Genomic DNA, 26,830 nt, shown 5'->3' on the forward strand with positions numbered 1-26,830 from the left:
CTTTTAACTCAAGATACAATTGATCCTGGGTGAGCAAGGAGCAAGGAGCCAGCAAGTCTAGACACATTCCAGAGCCACGAGCCCTGGATTCTATCCAAGCCACGAGGGGTTTTATGCCCTGGGCTTAGATTATGGTGCGTCAGGGCAGCCTTCCACCCTTTAGCACAGAGCTTGGTGTTCCAAAGGCCACAAGGGGTCTTAGACCTTGGACCCTGGACATGTTCCAAGATGCTTTTACATTATGTCAGACATACAAGCCCTGCCTCAGCTTCTCCCAACACTCAGCTTTTCCCAACACACTACAGCCTTGACCTCTGGAGCTCAAGTGATCCTCCCATCTCAGCCTCCCAAGCAGCTGGGAATACAGGCTTGTACCACAATGCCTGGCTAATTTGTGTATTTTTAGTAGAAATGGGGTCTCACTATGTTGGCCAGGCTGGTCTCCAACTCCTGGCCTCTAGTGATCTGCCCACCCCGGCCTCCCAAAATGCTGGGATTACAGGCGTGAGCCACCATGCCTGGCCGGAAAGGGTGTCTTTTTAAGAGAGGACACACACAGACATGCACACAGGAAAGAAGACGGTGCAACAGGGTAGAGATTGGGGTGATGCAGCTGCGAGCTAAGGAACGCCAGTGAAGGAGTCCCCCGCCACCACATACACCCACAAGCTATGAGGAGGGAAGGATTCTGCCCAGAGCTTCAGAGGGAGCACTGCTCTGCTGACACCTTCCTCTCAGATTTCTAGATGCCAGAACTGTGAGACAATACATTTCTTTCTTTTCTTTTTTTCTTTCCTTCCTTCCCTCCCTTCCTTCCTCTTTCTCTCTCTCTCTTTTTTTTTTTTTGAGACTCAGTTTCACTCTTGTTGCCTAGGTTGGAATGCAATGGCACGATCTCGGCTCACCACAACCTCCACCTCCCTGGTTCAAGTGATTCTCCTGCATCAGCCTCCTGAGTAACTGGGATTACAGGCATGTGCCACCACACCTGGCTAATTTTTTTTTGTATTTTTAGTAGAGACGGGGTTTCTCCATGTTGGTCAGGCTGGTCTTGAACTCCCAACCTCAGGTGATCCTCCTGCCTCAGCCTCCCAAAGTGCTGGGATTACAAGCGTGAACGACCGCGCCCGGCCTCCTTTTCTTTATGAGACTGGGTCTCGCTCTGTTACCCAGGCTGGGGTGCAGTGGTGCAACCATAGCTCACTGCAGCCTTGACCTCCCAGGCCCAAGGAATTCTCGGACCTCAGCCTCCGGAGTAGCTGGGACCACAGGCGCGTGCCACCACACCCAGCTAATCTGTAAATTTTTTGTAGAAACAGGGTCTCCTTATGTTGCCCCAGTTGGTGAGAATACATTTCTATTGTTTAAACTACCCAGGTTGTGGTTATGGCAGCCCTAGCAACGAACACAGGGGGCCGGGCACGGTGGCTCATGCCTGTAATCCTAGCACTTTGGGAGGCCAAGTCGGGCGGATTACTTAAGGTCAGGAGTTCGAGAGCAGCCTGGCGAACACTGCAAAACCCCGCCTCTACTAAAAATACAAAAATTAGCTGGATGTGGTGTAACCTGGCTACTCCAGAGGCTGAGGTATGAGACTCACTTGATTCCGGGAGGCGGAAGTTGCAGTGAGCTGAGATCACACCACTGCACTCCAGCCTAGGCGACAGAAAAAAAAAAAAAAACACCCATAAAAATAGAAGAAAAAAGAAAGATAAAAAAGTAAAGTAACACAGGTGTCATTTGAAACTGAGGCCTGAATGATGAAAAAAGGGCACGTCGTATGAAGATTTAGAGGGAAGAAAGTTCCATGCAAGGTCAGGAAGAGAAAAAGCAATGGCTGGAGAGTACGAGTCCAGGGCGGTGAGACAGAAGGGACTGGAAAGCTAGGCAGGGGCAGTTCTTGCAGGACTTGGCAGAGGAGGGGACAGAACTGGATTTAATCAGCTTGGAGGCGGTTGTCCCTTGAGCGACAGAAACAGCTGTTAAGAACATCACCCAGAGCGTTAGAGGGCAGGAATCTAGGATGTATTAGCTGCAGCACATAATAATGACAACGTGAAATGACCGTGCCCTCTCTGCGCTGCGCCGCCCGGCCCCCGACCTTGCTGGATGGTCGATGTCAGCGCCAGCCTTCCGGGGCGCTGGCCTGGGCTCAGGTCAGGCAATGACCGGGGGCCGGTAAGCTTTCATTTCACCTCCCCCAAATCTCCTTTCCCCAAACTCTAGACACCCCCAAAACACACAATCTAAGTCAAATAATCTCTGCAAATGCAACCTGCAGACAAGTCCCCCAACTCTTCCTGGAAGAGACAGATTCTGGAGGCGCAGAGGCACTGCCGAGGGGGCCGCAACAGACCCCGCAAGACCTTGCAAGCCTGCCATGTCCCGGTCGGGAACGCCGCACGCGGGGCGGGGCGGGGCACATGCGCACGCGCGGCCCCGCCTCCCAGGCGTGGGGCGGGGCGGGCCCCGGGGCGGGGCCGTGACGTCAGTTGCGCGCGTGGCTCTGGCTGCGCAGGAACAGCTGGTGCCTCCGAGGGCGGTCGGCGAGCGCGCGGGCGTGGGGCGCTGGAGGGCCGGTCGGGCAGCGCTGCGGGAGCAGCCGCCGGCACCGCCGCCTTGCACCATCGCATCATGTCTGGGCAGCTGGAGCGTTGCGAGCGCGAATGGCACGAGCTGGAGGGAGAATTTCAAGAACTGCAGGTAGGGCCAGGCCACGTGGTCCCGCAACTCTGCTGCCGGCGGTGCAGCGCCTTGCCCTTCCTGAGCCCCCCGGTCCGGGCGGTGGGGACAGTCAGGGCCTAGGGAGTGCCCCGGAGAGGCCCTGGGGGCGGGCGGGAGGCATGGACCAGCCCCCTCCCATCACCCGGCGCTTCAGCTCTTCGTCCACGTGGGGCGCCGGGTCGCAGCCCCCTCTTCCGCCGCCCTCCCACTGGCTCTCTGCTCCACGCACCCCCTTCGCTGCAGAAAGTTGGTCTGTGGCCTCTGAGGCAAGTTCCAGGCGTGTTCATCTGTGGGGGTGGTTCAAAGAGAACAGCCCAGCCCCCACCTCTGCAGGGTCTCCCCAAATCTCACCCCGCCCCCTCCCATCTGCTTTTGGTAGCTCAGCTCCCACCCCGCGCTCTGGCGGGGCAGCACTATCCTGCAGCTCTGTTTTGGGAGGTGTACTTAAGAGCTGTTCACCTTGAACCTCTAGGTTGTGCTTGGGGATTAGGGACCCCTATTTCCTGTCTTTGGGGGCTCTGACGCTGCTGCAGGCTGAGTTTGGCGTGGAGAGCATCTGTCAGTTCGGACAGCTGAGTAGCCTCACCCAGTGATAGAGGAAACTCCCAGCTCTATCCTTCTGGCCCGGAGCCTTACACGGGGTGGAGTGAGGGCGGGTGTAAGGCGGGGGTCCCCTGAGAGAATGGCATTGCTGCTGGGTGTGGGGAGCGGTCCTGGCAGCAGTTGTTCCTGCTAAGAGGTTCAGAGAGGCCCCAGCTACCTACCGTGTTGACTAGAGACGCCTCAGGAAACCTTGGGGTTGACCAAGAGGGACTCGGTGACTATTTTTGAAGACAGGGCTGTTCCCTCTCCAGTCACGGGATTGTTTTTCGGGGGGTTGGCTTTGCCTGAAATTACATTGCACACTATCACCCCAGTCCTCTCATTTGGAGCAGTGACATTGTCCCTGTCCATGTACCTCTTGTCTGCAGTTCAGTTGGCCTCCTACAGTGTGCAGAGGGGAGAGGAGGTTGCCAAGGGTGTCTCTGATGGGTCTTTCTAGACACGTGGCTGTAGATTCTGATCAATAGACAGAGGGTTGCTGGAGAGCCGGGGCAGGAATGGGGGTGCCCTTTCAGGCATGAATAGAGGGGAAGGGACCTAGACACATCTCGACCTGTCCAGCATGTGTAGGTTGATGCCTTCTCTTCTAGGGCCTGGGTCCCATCCAGTTCTCAGGGGACTGTTTTGGCTCCACTCCCACAGAGAAGACTCAGCCACTTCTTGTTTTGTTTTGTTTTGTTTTGTTTTTGTGACAGAGTCTCACTGTCGCCCAGGCTGGAATGCAGTGGCGTGATCTCGGCTTACTACAGCCTCCGCCTCCCGGGTTCGAGCCATTCTCTGCCTCAGCCTCCTGAGTAGCTGGGATTACGGGTGTGCGCCACCGTGCCCGGCTAATTTTTTTGTGTTTTAGTAGAGATAGGGTTTCACTATGTTGGCCAGGCTTCTGACCTCAGGTGATTCACCCACCTCGGCCTCCCAAAGTGCTGAGATTATAGGCATGAGCCACTGTGCCTGGCCCTCAGCCACTTCTTTTTTTTTTTGAGATAGAGTCTTGCTCCGTCACCAGACTTGAGTGCAGTGGCACGATCGTGGCTCACTGCAACCTCTGCCTCCCGGATTCAAGCGATTCTCCTGCCTCAGTCTCCCAAGTAGCAGAGATTATAGGTGCGCGCCACCATGCCCAGCTAATTTTTGTATTTTTAGTAGAGACAGGGTTTCACCATGTTGGCCAGGATGGTCTCAATCTCTTGACCTCGTGATCTGCCTGCCTCGGCCTCCCAAAGTGCTGGGATTACAGTAGTGAGCCACCGTGCCTGGTCCTCAGCCACTTCTTAATGCTTTGTCTTACTGGGCTCAGAGGTCATGGTCAGCTGTGGAACCAAGTGGGTGTTAGGGTTGGGAATGGGAGAAGAGAAGAGGTTTGCTGTGTGAAGCTTGTGTTGTTCATAATTCCTGTCCCTTGCTTTGCCTTAGACAAGGAGGAGGAGGGGGAAGAGTCTTAACACTTCAGAGTGAGGCCCAGCGTGGCGGCTCATGCCTGTAATTCCAGAACTTTGGGAGACCAAGGCGGGTGGATCACAAGGTTTGGAGTTTGAGACCAGCCTGGCCAACACAGTGAGACCCCGTCTCTACTAAAAATGCAAAATTAGCTGGGTGTGGTAGCATGTACCTATAATCCCAGATACTCGAGTGGCTGAGGCAGGAATTGCTTGAAACTGGGAGGGGGAGGTTGCAGTGAGACAAGACTGCGCCATTGCACTCCAGCCTGGGCAACAGAGCAAGACTCCGTCTCAAAAACAAAACAAAACAAAAAACAGCAACAACACTTAAGAGCTGTGCAATTAATGCAATTAACAGCAATTAGATAGCAAGTCTTGGCAGGCAGAGGTTGCAAAGGAGTTGTTTGACTCTTTCTTAGGACTTGGTCCTCAGATGCTGAGGTATGTTAGGGACAAAGGGATTGGGAATCAATTCTGGATTTTGTTCCCTGGTGCACAGCAAGGGTTGTAGAAGAAGGTCTGAGTGAGTGGAAACTGATGCCTCCTGCTCGGTTCATGATGGGGGAACTAGAAGGGACTGCATCCTACTTTGGGGAAGAGGGAGCCTGCTGGCTGCAGGCTTTGGTGGTCACCTGCTGGGTCAGGGGCCAGTCAGGGATGGCTCCCGGTGTCAAGATCATAGATCGGAGCAGAAACTGCCATCTACATCTTCAATTCACAGATGAGGAAACTGAAGCTTGGGCATGCTGATTCCCTGGACGGGGCCCACACAGCTAGTTAGTGGTAAAGTTGGGGCCATAATTGAGTTCTCTAAATATTGGGAGACCCCTCTCTGCCTTCTCACGTTCCCCTTCATGTTAGATGTGAGAGCTCTGAACTCTCAAGATGCAAGGCTCTGGGACTCTGTATATGGTAAGTAGGATGTCCATTGTGTATGTGCTGGGCAGTTTCGGATATGAGATATTTGTTGGGAGCTCGGTGCATTGGCTCATACCTGTAATCTCAGCACTTTGGGAGGACAAGTTGGGAGGACCGCTCCCAGCAGGATTGCCCAGCAGTTTGAGACCAGCCTGGGAAACATAGGGAAACCCCTGTCTCTACAAACAGTAAAAAAAAAATTGCTGGGTGTGGTGGTGCATGGTTGTGGTCCCAGCTACTAGGGAGGCTGAAGTAGGAGGGCTGTTTGAGCCCCAGAGGTCAAGGCTGCAGTGAGCCATGATTGCACCACTGTACTCTAGCCTGGGTGACAGAGTTAGACCCGCTCTCAAAAAAAAAAAAAAAAAAAAAGAGATTTGTTGGGGAACAAGCAGGTAACAGCAGGTAGGTAGGTGGGCACACTGAACTAGAAAGCTTAACAATAGGAAGGATTTTTTTTTCTACCAGAAAATCCTGGTCTATTTTAATTTTCCTACATCTTCCTTAGAATCTGGGTTGAGGGTTTCATATTTGTATCTCATTGATTCTGGGGTGATGTGTAACAATGTGTAATGTCTCTGTGTCTTACCTCTTTTTCTCTTTTTTTTTTTTGAGACAGAGTCTTGCTCTGTCGCCCAAGCTAGAGTACAGTGGCACAATCTTGGCTCACTGCAACCTTTGCCTCCCGGGTTAAAGCTATTCTCCTGCCTCAGCCTCCTGAGTAGCTGGGATTACAGGCACCCGCCACCGTGCCCGGCTAATTTTTATATTTTTAGCAGAGACAGGGTTTCACTATCTTGGCCAGTCTGGTCTAGAACTCCTGACCTCGTGAGCCGTCTGCCTTGGCCTCCCAAAGTGCTGGGATTACAGGCGTGAGCCACTGCACCTGGCTTTCCTTTTTTGAATGAAGGAAAGAAAGAGCAAACCTAATTCTCAGACCCCAGAAGATCTGAAAGATCTTTGGAATTTCCCTCCTCCCCACCCCAAGAAAACCCAATGTAATCTCTGGGACTGAGGAGAGGAAAGGATCAGTTTTCTTTGGACTGTGATTTGCATGTGTCAGGGCCTTCCTGAACCCTGGGGCACAGTTGAGTCTCCATGAGGACTTAGTTTTTGGGTGGCTGGGGTTTCAGGCATGCTGGTGAGTTGAGTGCTAGTCTGAGACCAGTGTGCTTCTGGTCTCCTGGCCTGTGGTGTGACCGCAGAAGGTCACTTACAGACACAAGGGCAAGTAATTTAATGAGCATTTCCTGCCTTGCATCACTGGAAACCTGATCTCGTTCCTCCCAGCCAAGGAAGAAGGTGGCCCGTAGCAGCTTTTCCCTAAGTCTGACCTCACAGTGATGCAAGGGCCTTGAAGGCCATGGTAAAGATTTTGGCTTTTACTGCTAATGACATGTACATCCGTCTGGCTGCTGTGTATAGAATAGACATCAGGGAGACAGGCTCGAAGCAAGAAGATTAGCATTATTTCATTAATAACCCTATGAAATTGATCCTAGAATCTCTGTTTTACAGAGGTTAAGTCACTTATCCAAGGTCACATGGCCTGTCAGTGCAGGAGCCAGGATTCGAACCCAGGCTGTTGAACACCAGTGTCTGTGCTCTTAACTACTGCCCTAGGCTCATCTGTGCCCTGAGTACTCCTGTTAGCTTTTGTTTCTCTTCTATCTCGGCTTGTGGGGCGTCTTTCTTTCTTTTTTATTTGAGACGGAGTCTCGCTCTGTTGCCCAGGCTGGAGTGCAGTGGCTCGATCTCAGCTCACCACAACCTCCGCCTTCCAGGTTCAAGCGATTCTCCTGCCTCAGCCTCCCGAGTAGCTGGGATTACAGATGTGTGCCACCACGCCTGGCTAATTTTTGTATTTTTAGTAGAGACAGGGTTTCACTATGTTGGCCAGGCTGGTCTCGAATTCCTGACCTCGTGATCCGCCTGCCTCGGCCTCCCAAAGTGCTGGGATTACAAGCGTGAGCTACCGCGCCCAGCCGGGCATCTTTCTTTAGTAGCAGATTGTGCAGAAAAAGACACCGCACAGGGAATCAGTATTCTTGAGTTCAGGTCCTAGCTTTGCCGTTGTCTAGTATCTGAATTTGGTGAGCCACCTCTCTCAGCTTGAGTTTCTTTATCTAAAAACAAAGGCTGACAATAATAATAATCATAACAACAACAATAACAATAATAGCTAACTGCGTGAAACACAGATTATCCCATTTAATCGAAATATCAACCCATGGCCTGGTGCAGTGGCTCATGCCTGTAATCCCAGCACTTTGGGAGGCTAAGGAGGGCAGATCACTTTGAGCTTAGGTGTTCAAGACCAGCCTGGGCAACATGGTGAAACCTCATCACTATAAAACAAACAAAAAACAAAAAAAAAACCTTAGCTGGGCATTGGTCGCTCGCTCCTGTAATCCCAGCTACTTGGGAGGCTGAGGCTGAAGAATCGCTTGAACCCAGAAGGCGGAGGTTGCAGTGAGCCAAGATCGTGCCAGGGTACTCCAGCCTGGGTGACAGAGTGAGATCCTGTCTCAAAAATAAATGAATGAGTGAATGAATGAATGACAACCCTGTTTTTTAGATGAGGAGATTGAAGCTAAGAGATATTGAGTAACTTGAAAGTCATGGAGCCAGAATTCGAACCCGTGCCTGCTGTATAACTCAGATACTAATACCGTGGGCTCCAAAAGTATCCTGAGACTCTTAGCTCTAGAAGAAAAATTTTGAACTTGCTGGGTGCCTTTTCATTTATATAGTGCTTTCACACAGTGCACTATCAGGACTCTTAGTTGCAAATGAAAAAAACCCAGTCTGACTGGTTTTAAGCCAAAAGAGGGTTTATTGAGTCAAATCTAGTGGCAAATGGCTTCAGGCAAGGCTGGATCCAGGAACTCAGGTGATGTCTGTGTGTGGATGTCTCTCTCTCTCTCCTCTGTGTCAGCATTATTCTCAGGCAGTCCCTCCCATGTTGTGGCAAAGATGGCCAGGTGGCCCTCAGCTGACATCTGTCAGCTTAGCAGCTCTGGCAGAAACAGAGCATCCTTTCCCCCTGTGGTTTCAGCAAGCGTCCCAGGGCTGACTCTCATTGGCCCAGCTTGGGTCATGTGACTATGCCTTACTTAACCAGTCACTGTGGCACTGATTGGTCAGGTCACGGTCACATGTCTGCTCCTGAAGCCTAAAAGTGGGATCAGTGCCACCACACTACATGAAACGAGTTGGGGAGGGATGGTCCCATGAAGGAAAATCAAAAAGCTGGTAGTTTAAAAAAAAAAACAGAGAGAGGGATGCTGGACAGGCACCTTTTGGGGGGCTAATAGAAATTGTTGGCTGGGTGTAGTGGCCTATGCCTGTAATCCCAACAGGAGGCTGAGGCAGGTAGATCGCTTGAGCCCAGGAGTTTGAGACCAGCCTGGGCAATGTAGTAAGACCCTGACTCTACAAAAAACCACAAAAATTAGCTAGGCATGGTGGCGTGCACCCATGGTCCCACCTACTTGGGAGGCTGAAGCGGGAGGATTACCTAAGTTCAGGAAGTGGAGGTTGCAGTAAGCTGAGATCCTGCCACTGCACCCCAGCCTGGGTGACAGAGTGAGACCCTGTCTCAAAAAATGTTTTTTTCTTCAAGGGAAACAGTGGCATCGATTGGACACTGCTTAAATTGCTAACGGGGGTAGTTTCAGGGGGTGGTTCACAGTTGCATGTTAGGCCACACTGCATTCTTTTTTTTTTGAGACAGAGTTTTGCTCTTGTTGTCCAGGCTGGAGTACAATGGCTCTGTCTCGGCTCACTGCAACCTCTGCCTCTCAGGTTCAAGTGATTCTCCTGCCTCAGCTTCCTGAGTAGCTGTAGCTAGGACTACAGGCACATGCCACCACACCTGGCTAATTTTTGTATTTTTAGTAGAGACACGGTTTCACCATGTTGGCCAGCTGGTCTCAAACTCCTGACCTCAGGTGATCTGCCCACCTCGGCCTCCCAGAGTGCTGGGATTATAGGCATGAGCCACCTTGCCCGGCCCACACTACATTCTTGATGATGTCACATCTTTGTGACAGTGCCTAGCCTGCTGCATGCACCTCATCTCCTAGCTCTTTCACAGCTGACGACACCGAGGCACAGAGGGATTATATAACTCAGCTAATAAGTGACAGGCTCTGGATCTGAACTCAGGCAACCTGATGGCAGCATCAAATCACTTAACCATTGTGTTTTCATGCCACCCAAATGCCTGCCTCCCATGCACAGACCCCCACTTACCGCTCCCGTAACATACCGTTCATGGATTCTGACACATGACTCAGAATCTGTCCCGGCACAGGACGCATACACGTTAGGCGAAGTCATCCTTGGTGGTGTTTCTATGGTGATGAGTCCTGGTTAAGTATAGTCAGCGTCTGAAAGTCTATTTGAAGTTGATTTCTTAGAGCTATATAAAAATCTCTTGTCTGGGCACAGTGGCTCATGCCTGTAATCCCAGCACCTTGGGAGGCCAAGATAGGCAGGTCATTTGAGTTCAGGAGTTTGAGACCAGCCTAGGCAACATGGCAAAACCCCTGTCTCTACAAAAAACACAAAAATTAGCCAGGCATGGTGGCACAGGCCTGTAGTTTCAGCTACTCGGGTGGTTGAGAGAGGAGGATCGCCTGAGCCCAGGGAGGTGAAGGCTGTGGTGAGCAGCCATGATTGTGTCACTGCACTCCAGACTGGGCGACAGAGTAAGACTGTGTCTCAAAAAAAAAAAAAAAGGAATCTCTTGAAAGTTTACCACCAGCAAGAGGCACAGCTCTAAGGCACCACACTTAAGTGGCAGTGTGGCCCTATTGCAGTCTACTGGACTGCCCAGCGACTTCTGATGCTCCTGGGCCAGAACCATGTCTGTAAATGCCGTGAGATTCCTCTAGCAATTCCTGCAACACATGTTGACTCCCCAGTCCTGGATCTTCCGACAGCCAAGATGTGTTAAGGAGGTGTCTTCAGATGTTTCACATCTGTACTGGGAACAGGAGTCATTAACCTCATCTTCCCACTGGGGCAGAGCTTGGGTCTCAGAGGACAGCAGAGGTGGCAGAGATCCCTGAATCTTCCAAAGGAAACTTGCTTGTTTGTGTCTTCTACATGCGGAGGATGGTAATTAGACAAGTAGGGAAGACGCTCTGGGCATGACAGCTCACAGAGCTCATGTGAGCAGTTCTCCTTTTTGTTGTTGTTTTGTAAGAGAGGGTCTCACTTTGTCGCCCAGGCTGGAATGCAGTGGTCCCATCATGGATCACTGCAGCTTCAACTTCCTGGGTTCAAGCGATTCTCCCTCTTCAGCCTCCTGAGTATCTGGGACTACAGGCACACACCACCACACTTGGCTAAGTTTTGTAATTTTTGTAGAGATGGGGTTTTGTCATGTTGCCCAGCTGGTCTTGAACTTCTGGCCTCAAGCATTCCTCCTATCTCAGCCTCCCAAAGTGCTGAGACTATAGGTATGAGTGCCTGGTCCTTCTTTTTTTTTTTCAACCAAGAGTTTCACTCTTGTTGCCCAGGCTGGAGTGCAGTGGTGCCATCTTGGCTCACTGCAACCTCTGCCTTCTGGTTTCAAGCAATTCTTCTGCCTCAGTCTCCCGAGTAGCTGGGATTGCAGGCAGGCACCACCACGCCCAGCTAATTTTTGTATTTTTAGTAGATGGGGTTTCACCATGTTGGCCAAGCTGGTCTTGAACTCCTAACCTTGTGATCTACCCACTCCAGCCTCCCAAAGTGCTGGGATTACAGGCGTAAGCCATTGCCTTCAGCCCTGGCCCTCCTTTTTTTTGAATGGAATCAGTTCTACTTTTTTTTTTTTTTTTTTGAGACAGCGTCTTGCTCTGTCGCCCAGGCTGGAGTGCAGTGGCTCAATCTCAGCTCATTGCAACCTCTGCCTCCCGGGTTCAAGCGATTTTCCTGCCTCAGCCTCCTGAGTAGCTGGGACTACAGGCATGTGTCACTATGCCCAGCTAATTTTTGTATTTTTAGTAGAGACGGGGTTTCACCATGTTGGCCAGGATGGTCTCGATCTCTTGACCTTGTGATCCACCCGCTTTGGCCTCTCAAAGTGCTGGGATTATAGGCGTGAGCCACCACACCTGGCCTTTTTTTTTTTTTTTTTTTTTTTTTTTTTTGAGATAGAGTCTCGCTCTGTTGCCCAGGCTGGAATACAGTGGCACGATCTCGGCTCACTGCAACCTCTGCCTCCCGGGTTCAAGCGATTCTTCTGCCTCAGCCCCCTGAGTAGTTGGTATTACAGGCGTGTGCTACCACAGCAGGCTAATTTTTTTATTTGTAGTAGAGACGGGGTTTCACCATGTTGGTCAGGCTAGTGTCGAACTCCTGACCTTGTGATCTGCCTACCTCAGCCTCCCACAGTGCTGGGATTAGAGGCATAAGCCACTGTGCCCGGCCTCCATTCTACATTTTTATAAGTAATACATATTCACACAGTTAAAAATTCATGTAGCAGCCATGCATAGTAGTTTTTATAACACAACTAAAAACTGGCAACCTGAACGTCCGTGGGAATGGATCATTACACTGAGCACCCAGAGAGAGGTGAAACAGGAGAGTGAATAAACTGAGCTACCTGTGTTAACATCCCGCAGAAAGTTGCAGAGGGGTATGTACAATGTGGCACTTGCAATAAAGGCAAAAACATTCAAAACAACACAGTATATTGCTTAATGATACATTGTATGTAGTCCAAGTATAAAGACTTGCAAAGGAGTGATAAAGACCACAGTTGGTGCTATCATGGAAATTCAGACAGGGCCCAAGCAAGAAGTCAATGGCTGTCTCAGGAAGGTCTCGCTGAAAATAAGGGGCTGTTTACAAAGGTGTGGGCAGTTTTTTAAATTTACTTTTTTTTTTTTTTTTGAGATGGAGTTTCGCTCTTGTTGCCCAGGCTGGAGTGCAATGGCGCGATCTCGGCTCACTGCAACCTCCGCCTCCCGGGTTCAAGCAATTCTCCTGCCTCAGCCTCCCAAGTAGCTGAGATTACAGGCATGCGCCTCCACACCCGGCTAATTTTGTATTTGTAGTAGAGATGGGGTTTCTCCATGTTAGTCAGGCTGGTCTCAAACTCCTGACCTCAGGTGATCCACCTGCCTCGCCTCCCAAAGTGCTGGGATTACAGACATGAGCCACCGCGCCTGGCTTTTGTTTGTTTGTTTGTTTGTTTGTTTTGTTTTGTTTTAAGAGAGAGGGGGGTCTAACTCCATCGTTCAGGCTGAAGTGCAGTGGCGGTATCATAGCTCACTGCAGCCTTGAACTCCTAGGCTCAAGCTATCTTCCCACCTCAGCCTCCTGAGTAGCTGGGACTACAGGCATGTGCCACTGTGCTCAGCTAATGTTCTAATCTTCTGCAGAGACAGGGTCTTGCTGTGTTGCCCAGGCTCAGGTATGGGCAGTTTAATGGCTGGAGCTGGCCACAGCAGGGAGCTGTTACTAGTCCTGATCCTGAAAAGGGAGGAGTCACCAGAGCTTGGCACAAGCTTGTGCTGGCGGGGCAGGAGCTGCCAGTGAGGAGCTGTAGTGGATGAAGGGAGGAGCTGTAGTGGATGAAGGGGGCAGCAGAACAGGGAGGAGGCAGGAGAAACAGATACCCCAGCCTCTCTCTTCTCCCGCCCTCCAGTCTTCTGGTGACTACCATTGACTAAACTCAACTGGAGGGCAGTTCCTAGGGATCAGCCTCCCAGGGCACAGAGAAAGCCAGGACTGATCTGGGGTGGGCATGGGTTGAGGAAATTACCACAATCCACCTCTTTGGCAGGGGCAGAGGATGGGAATACCATGTAGGAGGGATCCATGAGGCCATTCAACTCTGTGTGTACTATTCCTTTTTTTCTTTTGTTTTTCTTTTGAGACAAGGTCTCTGACACTCGGACTAGAGTGTGGGGGTGTGATCATGACCACGGCAGCCTTCACCTCCTGGCTCAAGTGATCCTCCTGTCTCAGTCTCGCAAGTAGCTGTGACTACAGGCACATACCACCATGCCAGTTATAATTAAATTTTTTTTTTTGAGAGATGGGATCTCACTGTGTTGTCCAGGCTGGTCTCAAGTGATCCTTTTTTTTTTTTTTTTTTTTTGAGATGGAGTCTTGCACTGTCACCCAGGCTGGAATGCAGTGGCACAATCTCCACTCACTGCATCCTTCACCTCCTGGGTTCAAGTGATTCTCCTGCCTCAGCCTCCATAGTAGCTGGGATTACAGGCACCGGCCACCACACCCAGCTAATTTTTTGTATTTTTAGTAGAGACAGTTTCACTATGTTGGCCAGACTGATCTTGAACTCCTGACTTCGTGATCCGCCCGCCTCAGCCTCTCAAAGTGCTGGGATTACAGGTGTGAGCAACTGTGCCCAGCCAGATAATTTTTATATTTTTGGTAGACACAGGGTTTCACCATGTTGGCCAGGCTGATCTCGAACTCCCGGCCTCAAGTGATCCACCCGCCTTGGCCTCCCAAAGTGCTGGGATTACAGGTGTGAGCCACTGCACCTGGCTGCACTATTTCTTAGGTTTATGGTGAGAAGATGGATGTTAATTAAATGATGTTTATTTATTTATTTATTTATTTATTTATTTTTTATTGATCATTCTTGGGTGTTTCTCGCAGAGGGGGATTTGGCAGGGTCATAGGACAATAGTGGAGGGAAGGTCAGCAGATAAACAAGTGAACAAAGGTCTCTGGTTTTCCTAGGCAGAGTGTTTGTGTCCCTGGGTACTTGAGATTAGGGAGTGGTGATGACTCTTAACGAGCATGCTGCCTTCAAGCATCTGTTTAACAAAGCACATCTTGCACCGCCCTTAATCCATTTAACCCTGAGTGGACACAGCACATGTTTCAGAGAGCACAGGGTTGGGGGTAAGGTCATAGATCAACAGGATCCCAAGGCAGAAGAATTTTTCTTAGTACAGAATAAAATGAAAAGTTTCCCATGTCTACTTCTTTCTACACAGACACAGCAACCATCCGATTTCTCAATCTTTTCCCCACCTTTCCCCCTTTTCTATTCCACAAAACCGCCATTGTCATCATGGCCCGTTCTCAATGAGCTGTTGGGTACACCTCCCAGACGGGGTGGTGGCCGGGCAGAGGGGCTCCTCACTTCCCAGTAGGGGCGGCTGGGCAGAGGCGCCCCTCACCTCCTGGACGGGGCGGCTGGCTGGGCGGGGGGCTGACCCCCCCACCTCCCTCCCGGACGGGGCGGCTGGCCGGGCGGGGGGCTGAGCCCCCCACCTCCCTCCCGGACGGGGCGGCTGGCCGGGCAGGGGGCTGACTCCCCCACCTCCCTCCCGGACGGGGCGGCTGGCCGGGCAGAGGAGCTCCTCACTTCCCAGTAGGGGCGGCTGGGCAGAGGCGCCCCTCACCTCCCGGACGGGGCGGCTGGCCGGGCGGGGGGCTGACTCCCCCACCTCCCTCCCGGACGGGGCGGCTGGCCAGGCAGAGGGGCTCCTCACTTCCCAGTAGGGGTGGCCGGGCAGAGGCGCCCCTCACCTCCCGGACGGGGCGGCTGGCCGGGTAGGGGGCTGACCCCCCACCTCCCTCCTGGACGGGGCGGCTGGCCTGGCGGGGGCTGACCCCCACCTCCCTCCCGGACAGGGTGGCTGCCGGGCGGAGACGCTCCTCACTTCCCAGACGGGGTGGCAGCAGGGCGGAGGGGCTCCTCACTTCTCAGACGGGGCGGTTGCCAGGCGGAGGGTCTCCTCACTTCTCAGACAGGGCGGCCGGGCAGAGACGCTCCTCACCTCCCAGACAGGGTCACGGCCGGGCCGAGGCGCTCCTCACATCCCAGACGGGGCGGCGGGGCAGAGGCGCTCCCCACATCTCAGACGATGGGCGACCGGGAAGAGGCGCTCCTCACTTCCTAGGTGTGATGGCGGCCGGGCAGACACGCTCCTCACTTTCCAGACTGGGCAGCCAGGCAGACGGGCTCCTCACATCCCAGACGATGGGCGGCCAGGCAGGGACGCTCCTCACTTCCCAGACGGGGTAGCGGCCGGGCAGAGGCTGCAATCTCGGCACTTTGGGGGGCCAAGGCAGGCGGCTGGGAGGTGGAGGTCGTAGCGAGCCGAGATCACGCCACTGCACTCCAGCCTGGGCACCATTGAGCACTGAGTTAACGAGACTCCGTCTGCAATCCCGGCACCTCGGGAGGCCGAGGCTGGCGGATCACTCGCGGTTAGGAGCTGGAGACCAGCCCGGCCATCACAGCGAAACCCCGTCTCCACCAAAAAAATACGAAAACCAGTCAGGCGTGGCGGCGCGCGCCTGCAATCGCAGGCACTGGGCAGGCTGAGGCAGGAGAATCAGGCAGGGAGGTTGCAGTGAGCCGAGATGGCAGCAGCACAGTCCAGCTTCGGCTCGGCATGAGAGGGAGACCGTGGAAAGAGAGGGAGAGGGAGACCGTGGAAAGAGGGGAGAGGGAGAGGGAGAGGGAGACCGTGGAAAGAGAGGGAGAGGGAGACCGTGGAAAGAGGGGAGAGGGAGCTAAATGATGTTATGTCTTTTTTTTCACATGCCTTCACTGTTTCATAATAAAATATGCAGGAGACCAAAAAATAATGCAACATACTAAAAGTTGTGTTTTTTTTTTTTTTTTTGAGATGGAGTCTCGCTCTGTCACCCAGGCTGGAGTGCAGTCGTGCAATCTCGACTCATTGCAAGCTCTGCCTCCCAGGTTCACGCCATTCTCCTGCCTCAGCCTCTCGAGTAGCTGGGACTACAGGCGCCCGCCACCACACCCGGCTAAGTTTTTGTATTTTTAGTAGAGACGAGGTTTCACCACATTAGCCAGGATGGTCTCGATCTCCTGACTTCGTGATCCACCCGCCTCGGCCTCCCAAAGTGCTGGGATTACAGGTGTGAGCCACCGCGCCTGGCCAACATACTAAAAGTTTTATAAAGAGAAACAGCTCTATAGGCTCCATGTCAGTCATTTACGTGGTTAGGACCATGCAAATATCACTTACAGCAGAATCAAGTAGTGTACTATGATTGTATTTTTCTCTCTTGGATGAATAAGTGTCTTGGTATTTGATTCCTTACTGCCAATGTTTTCCTTATAATTACCCTTTTTCCCCTTTGTTCCGATTTGGGTATTCTATGAAGTGTGCTTTGTTTGTTTGTTTGGATTGGCTTTGAAGTAGGCAGCTGGGGAGCTGGGGTTTGCCTTGTGCTGCAGAATGGATTTTCTTCCACAACTGTCTATCAGTGCCCCCAGCACTCTAAGTTAAATTTTTAGAGCTAGGGATTCGATGGTGGGAGTCAATCATGTTTAATGTGCTGGTAGTCCCTGCACTGTCTGCAGAGAGCTGCCTCCCATTTTGGGGTGAGGGTCTCCCGTGTTCTAATCTACTGCTGCCAAGGTTGGAAATAAAAATAGCAGTTTGGCATCTTCTTTAAAAGTTTGACAGAAATTTACCATATGACCCAGCAATTCCATTCCTAGGTATCTACGCAAGAGAAATGAAAAGACAGGTCCACACAGACTTACATGACATCGGATCTTCATAGCAGCATTATTCACGATACAGTAATCAAAAAGTCAAAACAACCCAAACAACTGGTGTATCTGGGCCACATTTTTATTGCTGACTAGCAATAAAAGGAAACAAAACAGATCCATGCTACAAAAACATGATGCTAAGTCAAAAAAGCCAGATGCAAAAACCCCATGCTGTGTGATTCCATTTATATGAAATATGCAGAAAAGAACTGTAGAGACAGGGCCAGGCGTGGTGCTTCAGGCCTGTAATCCCAGCACTCTGGGAGGCCAAGGAGGGCAGATCACCTGAGGTCAGGAGTTCGAGACCAGCCTGGCCAACATGGTGAAACTGCATCTCTACTATAAATACAAGAATTAGCCGGGTGTGGTGATGCGTACCTGTAGTCCCAGCTACTGAGGAGGCTGAGGCAGGAGAATGGCTTGAACCTGAGAGGCGGAGGTTGCAGTAAGCAGAGATCATGCCACTGCACTCCAGCCTGGGCAACAAGCGAGACTCTGTCTCAAGAAAAAAAAAACAAAAAAAAACCACCTCTAGAGACAGAAAGGTGGTTAAAGGTTGCTGTGGGTTAGGAAGAAGGGGAGATGGAGAGTGACTGCGAAGAGACACCGGGGATCTTATTGGGTGATAGAAGGTTCTAACACGAGATGTGGTGATGGTTGTACAACCTGGTAAATGTATAAAAATCACTGAATTATATTATTAAAATGGGTAAATTGTATGGCATGTAAATTATATATCAATGAAGTTGTTAAAAATAATGCTTCGGCTGGGCGCAGTGGCTCACGCCTGTAATCCCAGCACTTTGGGAGGCCGATGCAGGTGGATCACGAGGTCAGGAGATCGAGACCATCCTAGCTAACATGGTGAAACTGCATCTCTACTAAAAATAGAAAAAATTAGCCAGGCATGGTGGCGGGCACCTGTAGTCCCAGCTACTCGGGAGGCTGATGCAGGAGAAAGGCATGAACCTGGGAGGCGGAGCTTGCAGTGAGCCGAGATCGCGCCACTGCACTCCAGCCTGGGTGACAGAGCGAGACTCTGTCTCAAAAAAATAAAATAAAATAAAATAATAATAATAATGCTTCAGGCCAGGTGCAGGGGCTCATTCATGCCTATAATCCCAGCACTTGGGAAGGCCAAGGTAGGTGGATCGCCTGAGGTCAGGAGTTTGAGACCAACCTGACCAACATGGTGAAACTCTGTCTCTACTAAAAAAATACAAAAATTAGCCAGGCATGGTGGTACGTGCCTGTAATCCCAGCTACTTGGGAGGCTGAGGCAGGGAGAATTGCTTGAACCCAGGAGATGGAGGTTGCAGTGAACTGAGGTCTTGCCATTGCACTTCAGCCTGGGCAACAGAGTGAGACTCTGTCTCAAAAAAAAAAAAAAAAAAAGCTTCAGGCTGGGCACGGTGGCTCACGCCTGTAATCCCAGCACTTTGGGAGGCTAAGGCAGGATCAGCTTGGGCAACATGGCAAACACCCATCTCTACTACAAATACAAAAATTAGTCAGTTTCATAACCCGGTCTCAAAATAAATAGATACATACAAATAATTTTAAAATGCTTTAGTTTCTCCGTTTGGTAGAAAAACACCCAATGTGGGTGTTCAGAGATATGCATTTTTAGGGGTGCTGCTTAGTTCCTGGCTTGATGAAGGAATCATTCAAGCAGCCTCCAAGTCCCTGGTTTTTCACATCTTTAGGATGACATCCAGGGGCCATGGCTCATGCCTGTCATCCCAGCACTTTGGGAGGCCAAGGCAAGAGGATTGCTTGAACCCAGGAGTTTGAGACCAGCCTGGGCAGCATAATGAGACCCCGTCTCTGCAAAAAAATAAAAAATGAGCCAGGCATGGTCGTGCGTGCCCATGGTTCCAGCTTCTCGGGAGGCTGAGGCAGGAGGATCACTTGAGCTGGAGAAGTTGAGGCTGTGGTGAGCTGTGATTGCACCACTGCCCTTCCAGCCCGCGTGACAGAGAGAGACCCTGTCTCAAAAAAAAAAAAAAAAAAAAAAAAAGACCGTGCCCTGGTTAAGAGATTCGTAACATTGGCCCGGTGCGGTGGCTTACGCCTGTAATCCCAGCACTTTGGGAGGCCGAGGCGGGCGGATCACGAGGTCAGGAGATCGAGACCATCCTGGCTAACACGGTGAAACCCTGTCTTTACTAAAAAATACAAAAAATTAGCCAGGCGTGGTGGCAGGCGCCTGTAGTCCCAGCTACTCAGGAGGCTGAGGCAGGAGAATGGCGTGAACCCAGGAGGTGGAGCTTGCAGTGAGCCAAGATCGTGCCACTGCACTGCAGCCTGGGCGACAGAGCGACACTCCATCTCAAAAAAAAAAAAAAAAAAGAGATTGGTAACAATGAGTCCAAGGTTCAGAGCTTCTTTTCTTAACTAAGTGTGGTTAACTTTGCTCAGAAGGAAAGTTCTGTTCTTTGCCATATTAATCTGATTTTTGACACTTTTTTTTTTTTTTTCCCCTAAGACAGAGTCTCACTCTGTCGCCCAGGCTAGAGTGCAGTGGTGTGATCTCGGTTCACTGTGCCCTCTGCCTTCCGGGTTCAAGTGATTCTCCGGCCTCAGCCTCCCAAATAGCTGGGATTACAGGTGCCTGCCATGACGCCTGGCGAATTTTTGTATTTTTAGTAGGGAATGGGTTTCACAGGCCGGGCACGGTGGCTCACGCCTGTAATGCCAGCACTTTGGGAGGCAGAGGTGGGCGGATCATGAGTTCAGGAGATCGAGACCATCCTGGCTAGCACAGTGAAACCCCGCCTCTACTAAAAATACAAAAAATTAGCCGGGCATGGTGGTGGGCGCCTGTGGTCCCAGCTACTCGGGAGGCTGAGGCAGGAGAATGGCGTGAAGCCGGGAGATGGAGCTTGCAGTGAGCCGAGATTACACCACTGCACTCCAGCCTGGGCGACAGAGCGAGACTCCGTCTCAAAAAAAAAAAAAAAGAGAATGGGTTTCACCATGTTGGCCAGGCTTGTGTCGAACCCCTGACCTCAGATGATCCGCCCACCTCGGCCTCCCAAAGTGCTGGGATTACAGGCATGAGCCACCGCGCCCGGCCGACACTCACTTCTGAAATGGAGACACTCGGCCCCAACTGGGAAGGTAAAACAGAACAGCACAGAACGTGTTTACTTATGTAATTAGGAAGTCAGAAGCGTGCTACCTTCAGGTGTAAGCAGTTCCAGGAGCTCAGGTGCAATCATTAGGGCTCCGCTTTCATCTACCTCTCTGCCCTGTTTTCCCAAACTGGGTTCATTCTCAGGCTGGGTCCTCCAGAGACTGGCAAGACAGCCCTATGAGCTCTGGGTCCCCATCTTGCTACCTTCAGAACTAGGGAGAGAAGAGTTTCTCTTTCTCAGCAGTTCTCATAAATGCTCTTCTACTGAGTTTTGCTGGTTCCAGATGCCCATCCCTGAATTACCTGCTGGGTTGGGAGGCCGATGTTCTGACTGGCCAGGCCTGGGCCATGTGCTCTCTCCTGGAGCCTGTGGCCAGGCCTAACCCTGCTTCTAGCCACATTTCATGGACTGAGTGTGGCAGAGGGATGGGTACCCAAAAAAACTATGGGGATGTTAACCAGAAGGGGAATGGCTGCCTGATTGGCAAAAACAACAGAAAGCCTCCATCCGGCCAGCTGGTTCCATTCGAGGCCACAGGGCCAAGGTTGCTTGGAGGCTTGCAGTGCCTCTGTTGGCTCACCCTCTGCTCCCGGAAAAAGCATCTCAAAGCACAGGTCCAACTGAGGGCCTGCTGGAGACACCCTGATGTGCAAAGAGTAGCCAGGGACTCCAAGGGAAGACTGGGATTGTATCTCGTCCACCTGGCAGAAATGCCCCATGCACAGTGCATCAAGACAGCTGCATAGAAAACAGTATGGCAGTTCCTCAAAAAATTAAACATAGAATTACCATATGGTCCAGCAATTCCACTTCTGGGGTATATACCTAAAACAATTGAAAGCAGGTGGGATGTGGTGGCTCACACCTGTAATCCTAGCACTTTGGGACGCTGAAGTGGGAGAATAGCGTCAGCCCAGGAGTTGGAGATCAGCCTGGGCAACATAGTGAGACCATCTCTACAAGAAAAAAAAAAAAAAGCTGACAGGGTGGCACATGCCTGTAGTTCTAGCTACTCGGGAGGCTGAGGTGGGAGGATCTCTTGAGCCCAGGAGTTTGAGGCTGCAGTGAGCCATGATTGTGCCACTGCACCACAGCCTGGGCGACAGAGAGCGATCCCGTCTTTTAAAATATTGAAAGCGGGGTTTCAGAAAGATATTTGTACACCCATGCTCACAGCAGCACTATTCACAATAGCCAAAAGATGGAAGCAACCCATCTTCCATCCGTCAGTGGAGGCATGGATAAATAAAATGTGGCTCGTCCATATAGTGGACTACTAGCCTTAAAAAGGAAGGAAATTCTGGCCAGGCGCGGTGGCTCACGCCTGTAATCCCAGCACTTTGGGAGGCTGAGGTGGGCAGATCATGAGGTCAGGAGATCGATACCATCCTGGCCAACATGGTGAAACCTCGTCTCTACTAAAAATACAAAAATTAGCTGGGCTGGAGCACATTATGCTAAGTGATAAATAAGCCAGTCATTAAAGGACACATACTGGTCTGGGCACGGTGGCTCACACCTGTAATCTCAGCACTTTAGGAGGCAGAGGCGGGCAGATCATGAGGTCAGGAGATCGAGACCATCCTGGCCAACATGGTGAAACCCCTTCTTTACTAAAAAAAAAATACAAAAATTAGCTGGGCATGATACTGCATGCCTGTAGCCGCAACTACTTGGAAGGCTGAGACAGGAGAGTCACTTGAATCCAGGAGGCGGAGGTTTCAGTGAGCTGAGATCACTCCACTGCACTCCAGCCTGGCGACAGAGCGAGACACAGTCAAAAAAAAAACAAACAAACAAACAAAAAAAAAAAACACCGGGCGCGGTGGCTCACACTTGTAATCCCAGCAGTTTGGGAGGCTGAGGCGGGTGGATCACCTGAGGTTGGGAGTTCGAGACCAGCCTGACCAACATGGAGAAACGCCATCTCTAAAAATACAAAAATTAGCTGGGCATGGCGGCACATGCCTGTAATCCCAGCTACTCGGGAGGCTGAGGCAGGAGAATCACTTGAACCCAGGAGGCGGAGGTTTCGGTGAGGCGAGATTGCGCCACTGCACTCCAGTCTGGGTAACAAGAGCGAAACTCTGTCTCAAAAAAAAAAAAAAGACACATACTGTATGATTCCACTTACAGGTGGTACCTAGAGTAGTCAAATTCATAGAGACAGAAGACAGAATAGTGATTGCCAGGGGCTGAGGGGAAGGTGAAATGGGGAATTATTTGATGGGTTCGTAGTTTCTGTTTGGCATGATGAAGAAGTTCTGGAAATGGATTGTGGTATAGTCACATATTGCATACTGATGTGTCTGTCAAAGACAGTGATCCCATGAGATTATGATGCTATATTTTTACTGTACCTTTTTCTGTGTTTAGATACATTTATTTATTTATTTTATTTTTTTCAGGCGTAGTCTTGCTTTGTCGCCCAGGCTGGAGTGCAGTGGTGCGATCTAGGCTCACTGCAACGTCTGCCTCCCCAGCTCAAGCGATTCTCCTGCCTCAGCCTCCTGAGTAGCTGAGATTACAGGCGGGTGCCACCATGCCTGGCTAATTTTTGTAGTATTTTTAGCAGAGAAGGGGTTTTGCCATACTGGCCAGGCTGGTTTCAAACTCCTGGCCGCAAGTGATCTGCCCTAGGCCCTGTTTAGATACATTTAGATACGTGAATACTTACCACTGTGTTACAGTCTGCTACAGTATTGAGTACAGTAGCATGCTGTGTAGGTTTGTAGCCCAGGAGCAATAGTCTATACCATCCAGGTTTCTGTAGGTGTACTCTAACGTTTGCGTAATGACGGCATCGCCTAATAATGCATTTCTTAGAACGATCCTGTTTCTTAAGCGACACATGACTGTACCACAGTATGAGTGTAATGCCATCGCATTGTACAATTAAAATGATTAAGATGATAAATTTTTTGTGTATTTTATCACAATTTAAAACATTTACAAATGGTTAAAAGTTATGTATATTTTACCACAATTAAAAAATGAAAGAGAGGTTCATGCCTGTAATCCCAGTACTTTGGGAGGCCGAGGCAGGCGGATCACCTGAGGTCAGGAGTTTGAGACCAGCCTGGCTAACACGGTGAAATGCCGTCTCTATTAAAAATACAAAAATTAGCCGGGCGTGGTGGCGGGCGCCTGTAGCCCCAGCTACTTGGGAGGCTGAAGCAGTAGAATCTCTTGAACCCAAAAGGCAGAGGTTGCAGTGAGCAGAGATCGGGCCACTGCACTCCAGCCTGGGCAGCAGAGTGAGACTCCATCTCAAAAGGAAAGAAAGAGTCTGGAAAAAAGTAAGGATACAAGAAATGAATTGATGACCTTTCCCACTGCTTGTGAGGCTGGCATAAGGGTGGAATCCACGAAGACTGGGCGTGGGCGCGGAATGCCTTGGGGGTGGAGAATGTGTCACACTAAGGTCCTTGTTTGTGGCTCCCCTCACTCCATGTTGTCCTCCTCGTGGCTGGCAAATCCTGAGCCTAGAGCTAAGGCTGGGGGTGGACTAGGTGTGTGTGACCTCCAGTGAGGGATCCCTCCCCTTCCCCCCTGAAATGACTCTGGCCAATGACAGAGCGAGAGAACTGCAGGGGAGCAGGAATGACCTCGTGTATCGGGACAAAATTATGGGAAGGCCCACGGATTAACCATTCTTATCCAGTCACCATCACCAGTGGAACTAATATTAGAAGAGTACCTGAAAAAAATTAAATGTTTATAGCATGGAGTGTTACTCAGATGTGGACAGCTGTTATATGCAGTGGGTGGGACTATAAATTGGTATAGCTATTCTGAAGGGCAGTTTGCCAAAACTTACTAAATCTAATAACAAGGCCGGACGCGGTGGCTCACGCCTGTAATCCCAGCACTTTGGGAGGCCGAGGCAGGTGGATCACAAAGTCAGGAGATCGAGACCATCCTGGTTAACATGGTGAAACCCTGTCTCTACTAAAAATACAAAAAATTAGCCGGGCGTGGTGGCACGTGCCTGTAGTCCCAGTTACTTGGGAGGCTGAGGCAGGAGAATCACTTGAACCTGGGAGGCGGAGGTTGCAGTGAGCCGAGGTCGCGCCACTGCACTCCAGCCTGAGCAACAGAGGGAGACTCTGTCTCAAAAAAAAAAAAAAAAAAAAAAAAATCTAATAACAAGCCTGTACCCTCTGACCTGCAATTTTACCTCTCTTCCCCAGAGAAATCTTCTCTAGAGACATACTTGCCTGTGTGCCCAGAGAGGCCGTGCAAGGATACTATTCTTTTGCATTGTTGGTTATAGTCAGACACAGGAAGCAACATAAATATCCAGCAATAGGGGAAGGACTAAAGAAACTAGAGTATATCTATAGCACAAAATATGCATAGCACTAAAGAGTGGAGTGTATCCATATATTCTTTTTTTTTTTTTTTGAGAGAGAGAGTCTCGCTCTGTTGCCCAGGCTGGAGTGCCCTGGCATGATCTCGGCTCACTGCAAGCTCCGCCTCCTGGGTTCACACCATTCTCCTGCCTCAGCCTCCCAAGTAGCTGGGACTACAGGCGCCCGCCACCACGCCTGGCTAATTTTTTGTATTTTTAGTAAAGAAGGGGTTTCACCATGTTAGCTAGGATGGGTTTGATCTCCTGATCTCATGATCCGCCCGCCTCGGCCTCCCAAAGTGCTGGGATTATAGGCGTGAGCCATCGTGCCTGGTATTTTTTTTTTTTTTTTTTTTTTGAGACAGAGTCTCACTCTGTTGCCCAGGCCGGAGTGCAATGGTGTGACCTCGGCTCACTGCAGCCTCTGCCTTGGGTTCAAGCAACTCTCATGCCTCAGCCTCCCAAGTAACTGGGATTACAGGTGTGCACCATTATGCCTGGCTAATTTTTGTATTTTTAGTAGAGATGGGGTTTCGCCATGTAGGCCAGGCTGGTCTCGAACTCCTGACCTCAAGTGATCTGCCCACCTCGGCCTCCCAAAGTGCTAGGATTACAGGTGTGAGCCACTGCACCTGGCCCCATATATTGTTATGTGCGTAGATCTCCAAGACATATTATTGAGTGAGAAAAGCAAGTTATGGAATCTAATGTATATTCTGATACTGTTAATATACTTTTAAAAAACCCAAAGGATGTGTTTAGGGTATAAGCTACGCTGCTGTCACAAAGAGATCTGAAAGTAAAATGCCTGGAATTAAGTAGTTTCTTTGTCACATGACAGTCCAGAGGGCGGCGTGGCCCAGGGTGAGTGGTGTTTTTTATCTACGGTGCATAAAACAACGGCTGCCTGATGCTCGTGGATTCTGTGGGTCAGGAATATAGACAGGGCATAGAGGGAGGCCTGACTGTGCTCTGTGATGTCTGGTGCCTTTTCTGGGAAAACTTGAGTGGCGAGGGGTAAGTCACATGGCTGGGGCTGGAATCTTCTGGAGGTTTCTTTCTTTTTCTTTTTTTTTGAGATGGAGTTTTGCTCTTGTTGCCCAGGCTGGAGTGCAATGGCGTGATCTTGGCTCACTGCAACCTCTGCCTCCCAGGTTCAAGCAATTCTCCTGCCTCAGCCTCCTGAGTAGCTGGCATTACAGGCATGAACCACCACGCCTGGCTAATTTTGTACTTTTAGTAGAGATGGGGTTTCTCCATGTTGGTCAGGTTGGTCTCGAACTCCCGACCTCAGATGATCCACCCACCTTGGCCTCCCAAAGTGCTGGGATTACAGGCGTGAGCCACCACGCCTGGCCATGAAAGTTTCTTTTTCTTTGTTTTTTTAGTTTGCAAAATAAGTTTTATTTTTACTTCTTTTAAAAAATGGACAGGCTGGGCATGGTGGCTCACACCTGTAATCCCAGCACTTTGCGAGGCTGAGATGGGTGGATCACCTGAGGTCAGGAGTTTGAAACCAGCCTGGCCAACATGGCAAAACCCATCTCTACTAAAAATACAAAAATTAGCTGGGCGTGATGGCAGATGCCTGTAATCCCAGGTACTTTGGAGGCTGAGGCAGGAGAATCACTTGAACCTGGGAGGTGGAGGTTGCAGCGAGCTGAGATAGTGCCATTGCACTCCAGCCTGGGCGACAAGAGCAAAACTACATCTCAAAAAAAGAAAAAAAAAAGGACATTAATATTTAGTATATATGTACATAACTTCACCCAGGCTATTCTGGACATGCTGCCCATGGGTTAGCCCTGCTCTTCAAGGAGCAGTAAAATACAAAAAATTAGCTGGGTTTGGTGGCATGCGCCTGTAGTCCCAGCTACTTGGGAGGCTGAGGCAGGAGAATCACTTGAACCCAGGAGGCAGAGGTTGCAGTGATCCAAGATCGCGCCAGTGCACTCTAGCCTGGGCAACAGAGCAAGACTCTGTCTCAAAAAAAAAAAAAAAAAAAAAACCCAGAAACAAAACCTCCCAACTTAGTGAAAACAAGGCATTCAGTGACAGACCAGCAGCAGAAACTGCTTATTACCAATTTATACTAGTTATTTTATGAAGTCATATCTGTATAAAA

The 26,830-nt window shown here is 50.5% G+C and overlaps 1 protein-coding gene across 3 annotated transcripts in view; it reads left to right on the forward strand.

Annotated features, from left to right (window-relative positions):
- The first annotated feature begins 2,489 nt into the window (after positions 1-2,489).
- Positions 2,490-26,830, forward strand: part of TMEM120B (transmembrane protein 120B) — a 71,227-nt gene continuing 46,886 nt past the window's right edge. Inside the window, exon 1 of one of the 3 annotated variants that reach the window (XM_034934683.4) lies at positions 2,490-2,703. In XM_034934683.4, coding sequence (XP_034790574.1) covers positions 2,635-2,703 — 69 coding nt within the window. In that variant the 5' untranslated portion in view covers positions 2,490-2,634. The remainder of the gene's footprint in view (positions 2,704-26,830) is intronic. The other 2 variants (XM_063593740.1, XM_034934684.3) reach the window with 2 other exon arrangements.

The sequence above is a fragment of the Pan paniscus genome, chromosome 10 (assembly GCF_029289425.2).
Source record: "Pan paniscus chromosome 10, NHGRI_mPanPan1-v2.0_pri, whole genome shotgun sequence".
Taxonomy (NCBI): Eukaryota; Metazoa; Chordata; class Mammalia; order Primates; family Hominidae; genus Pan; species Pan paniscus.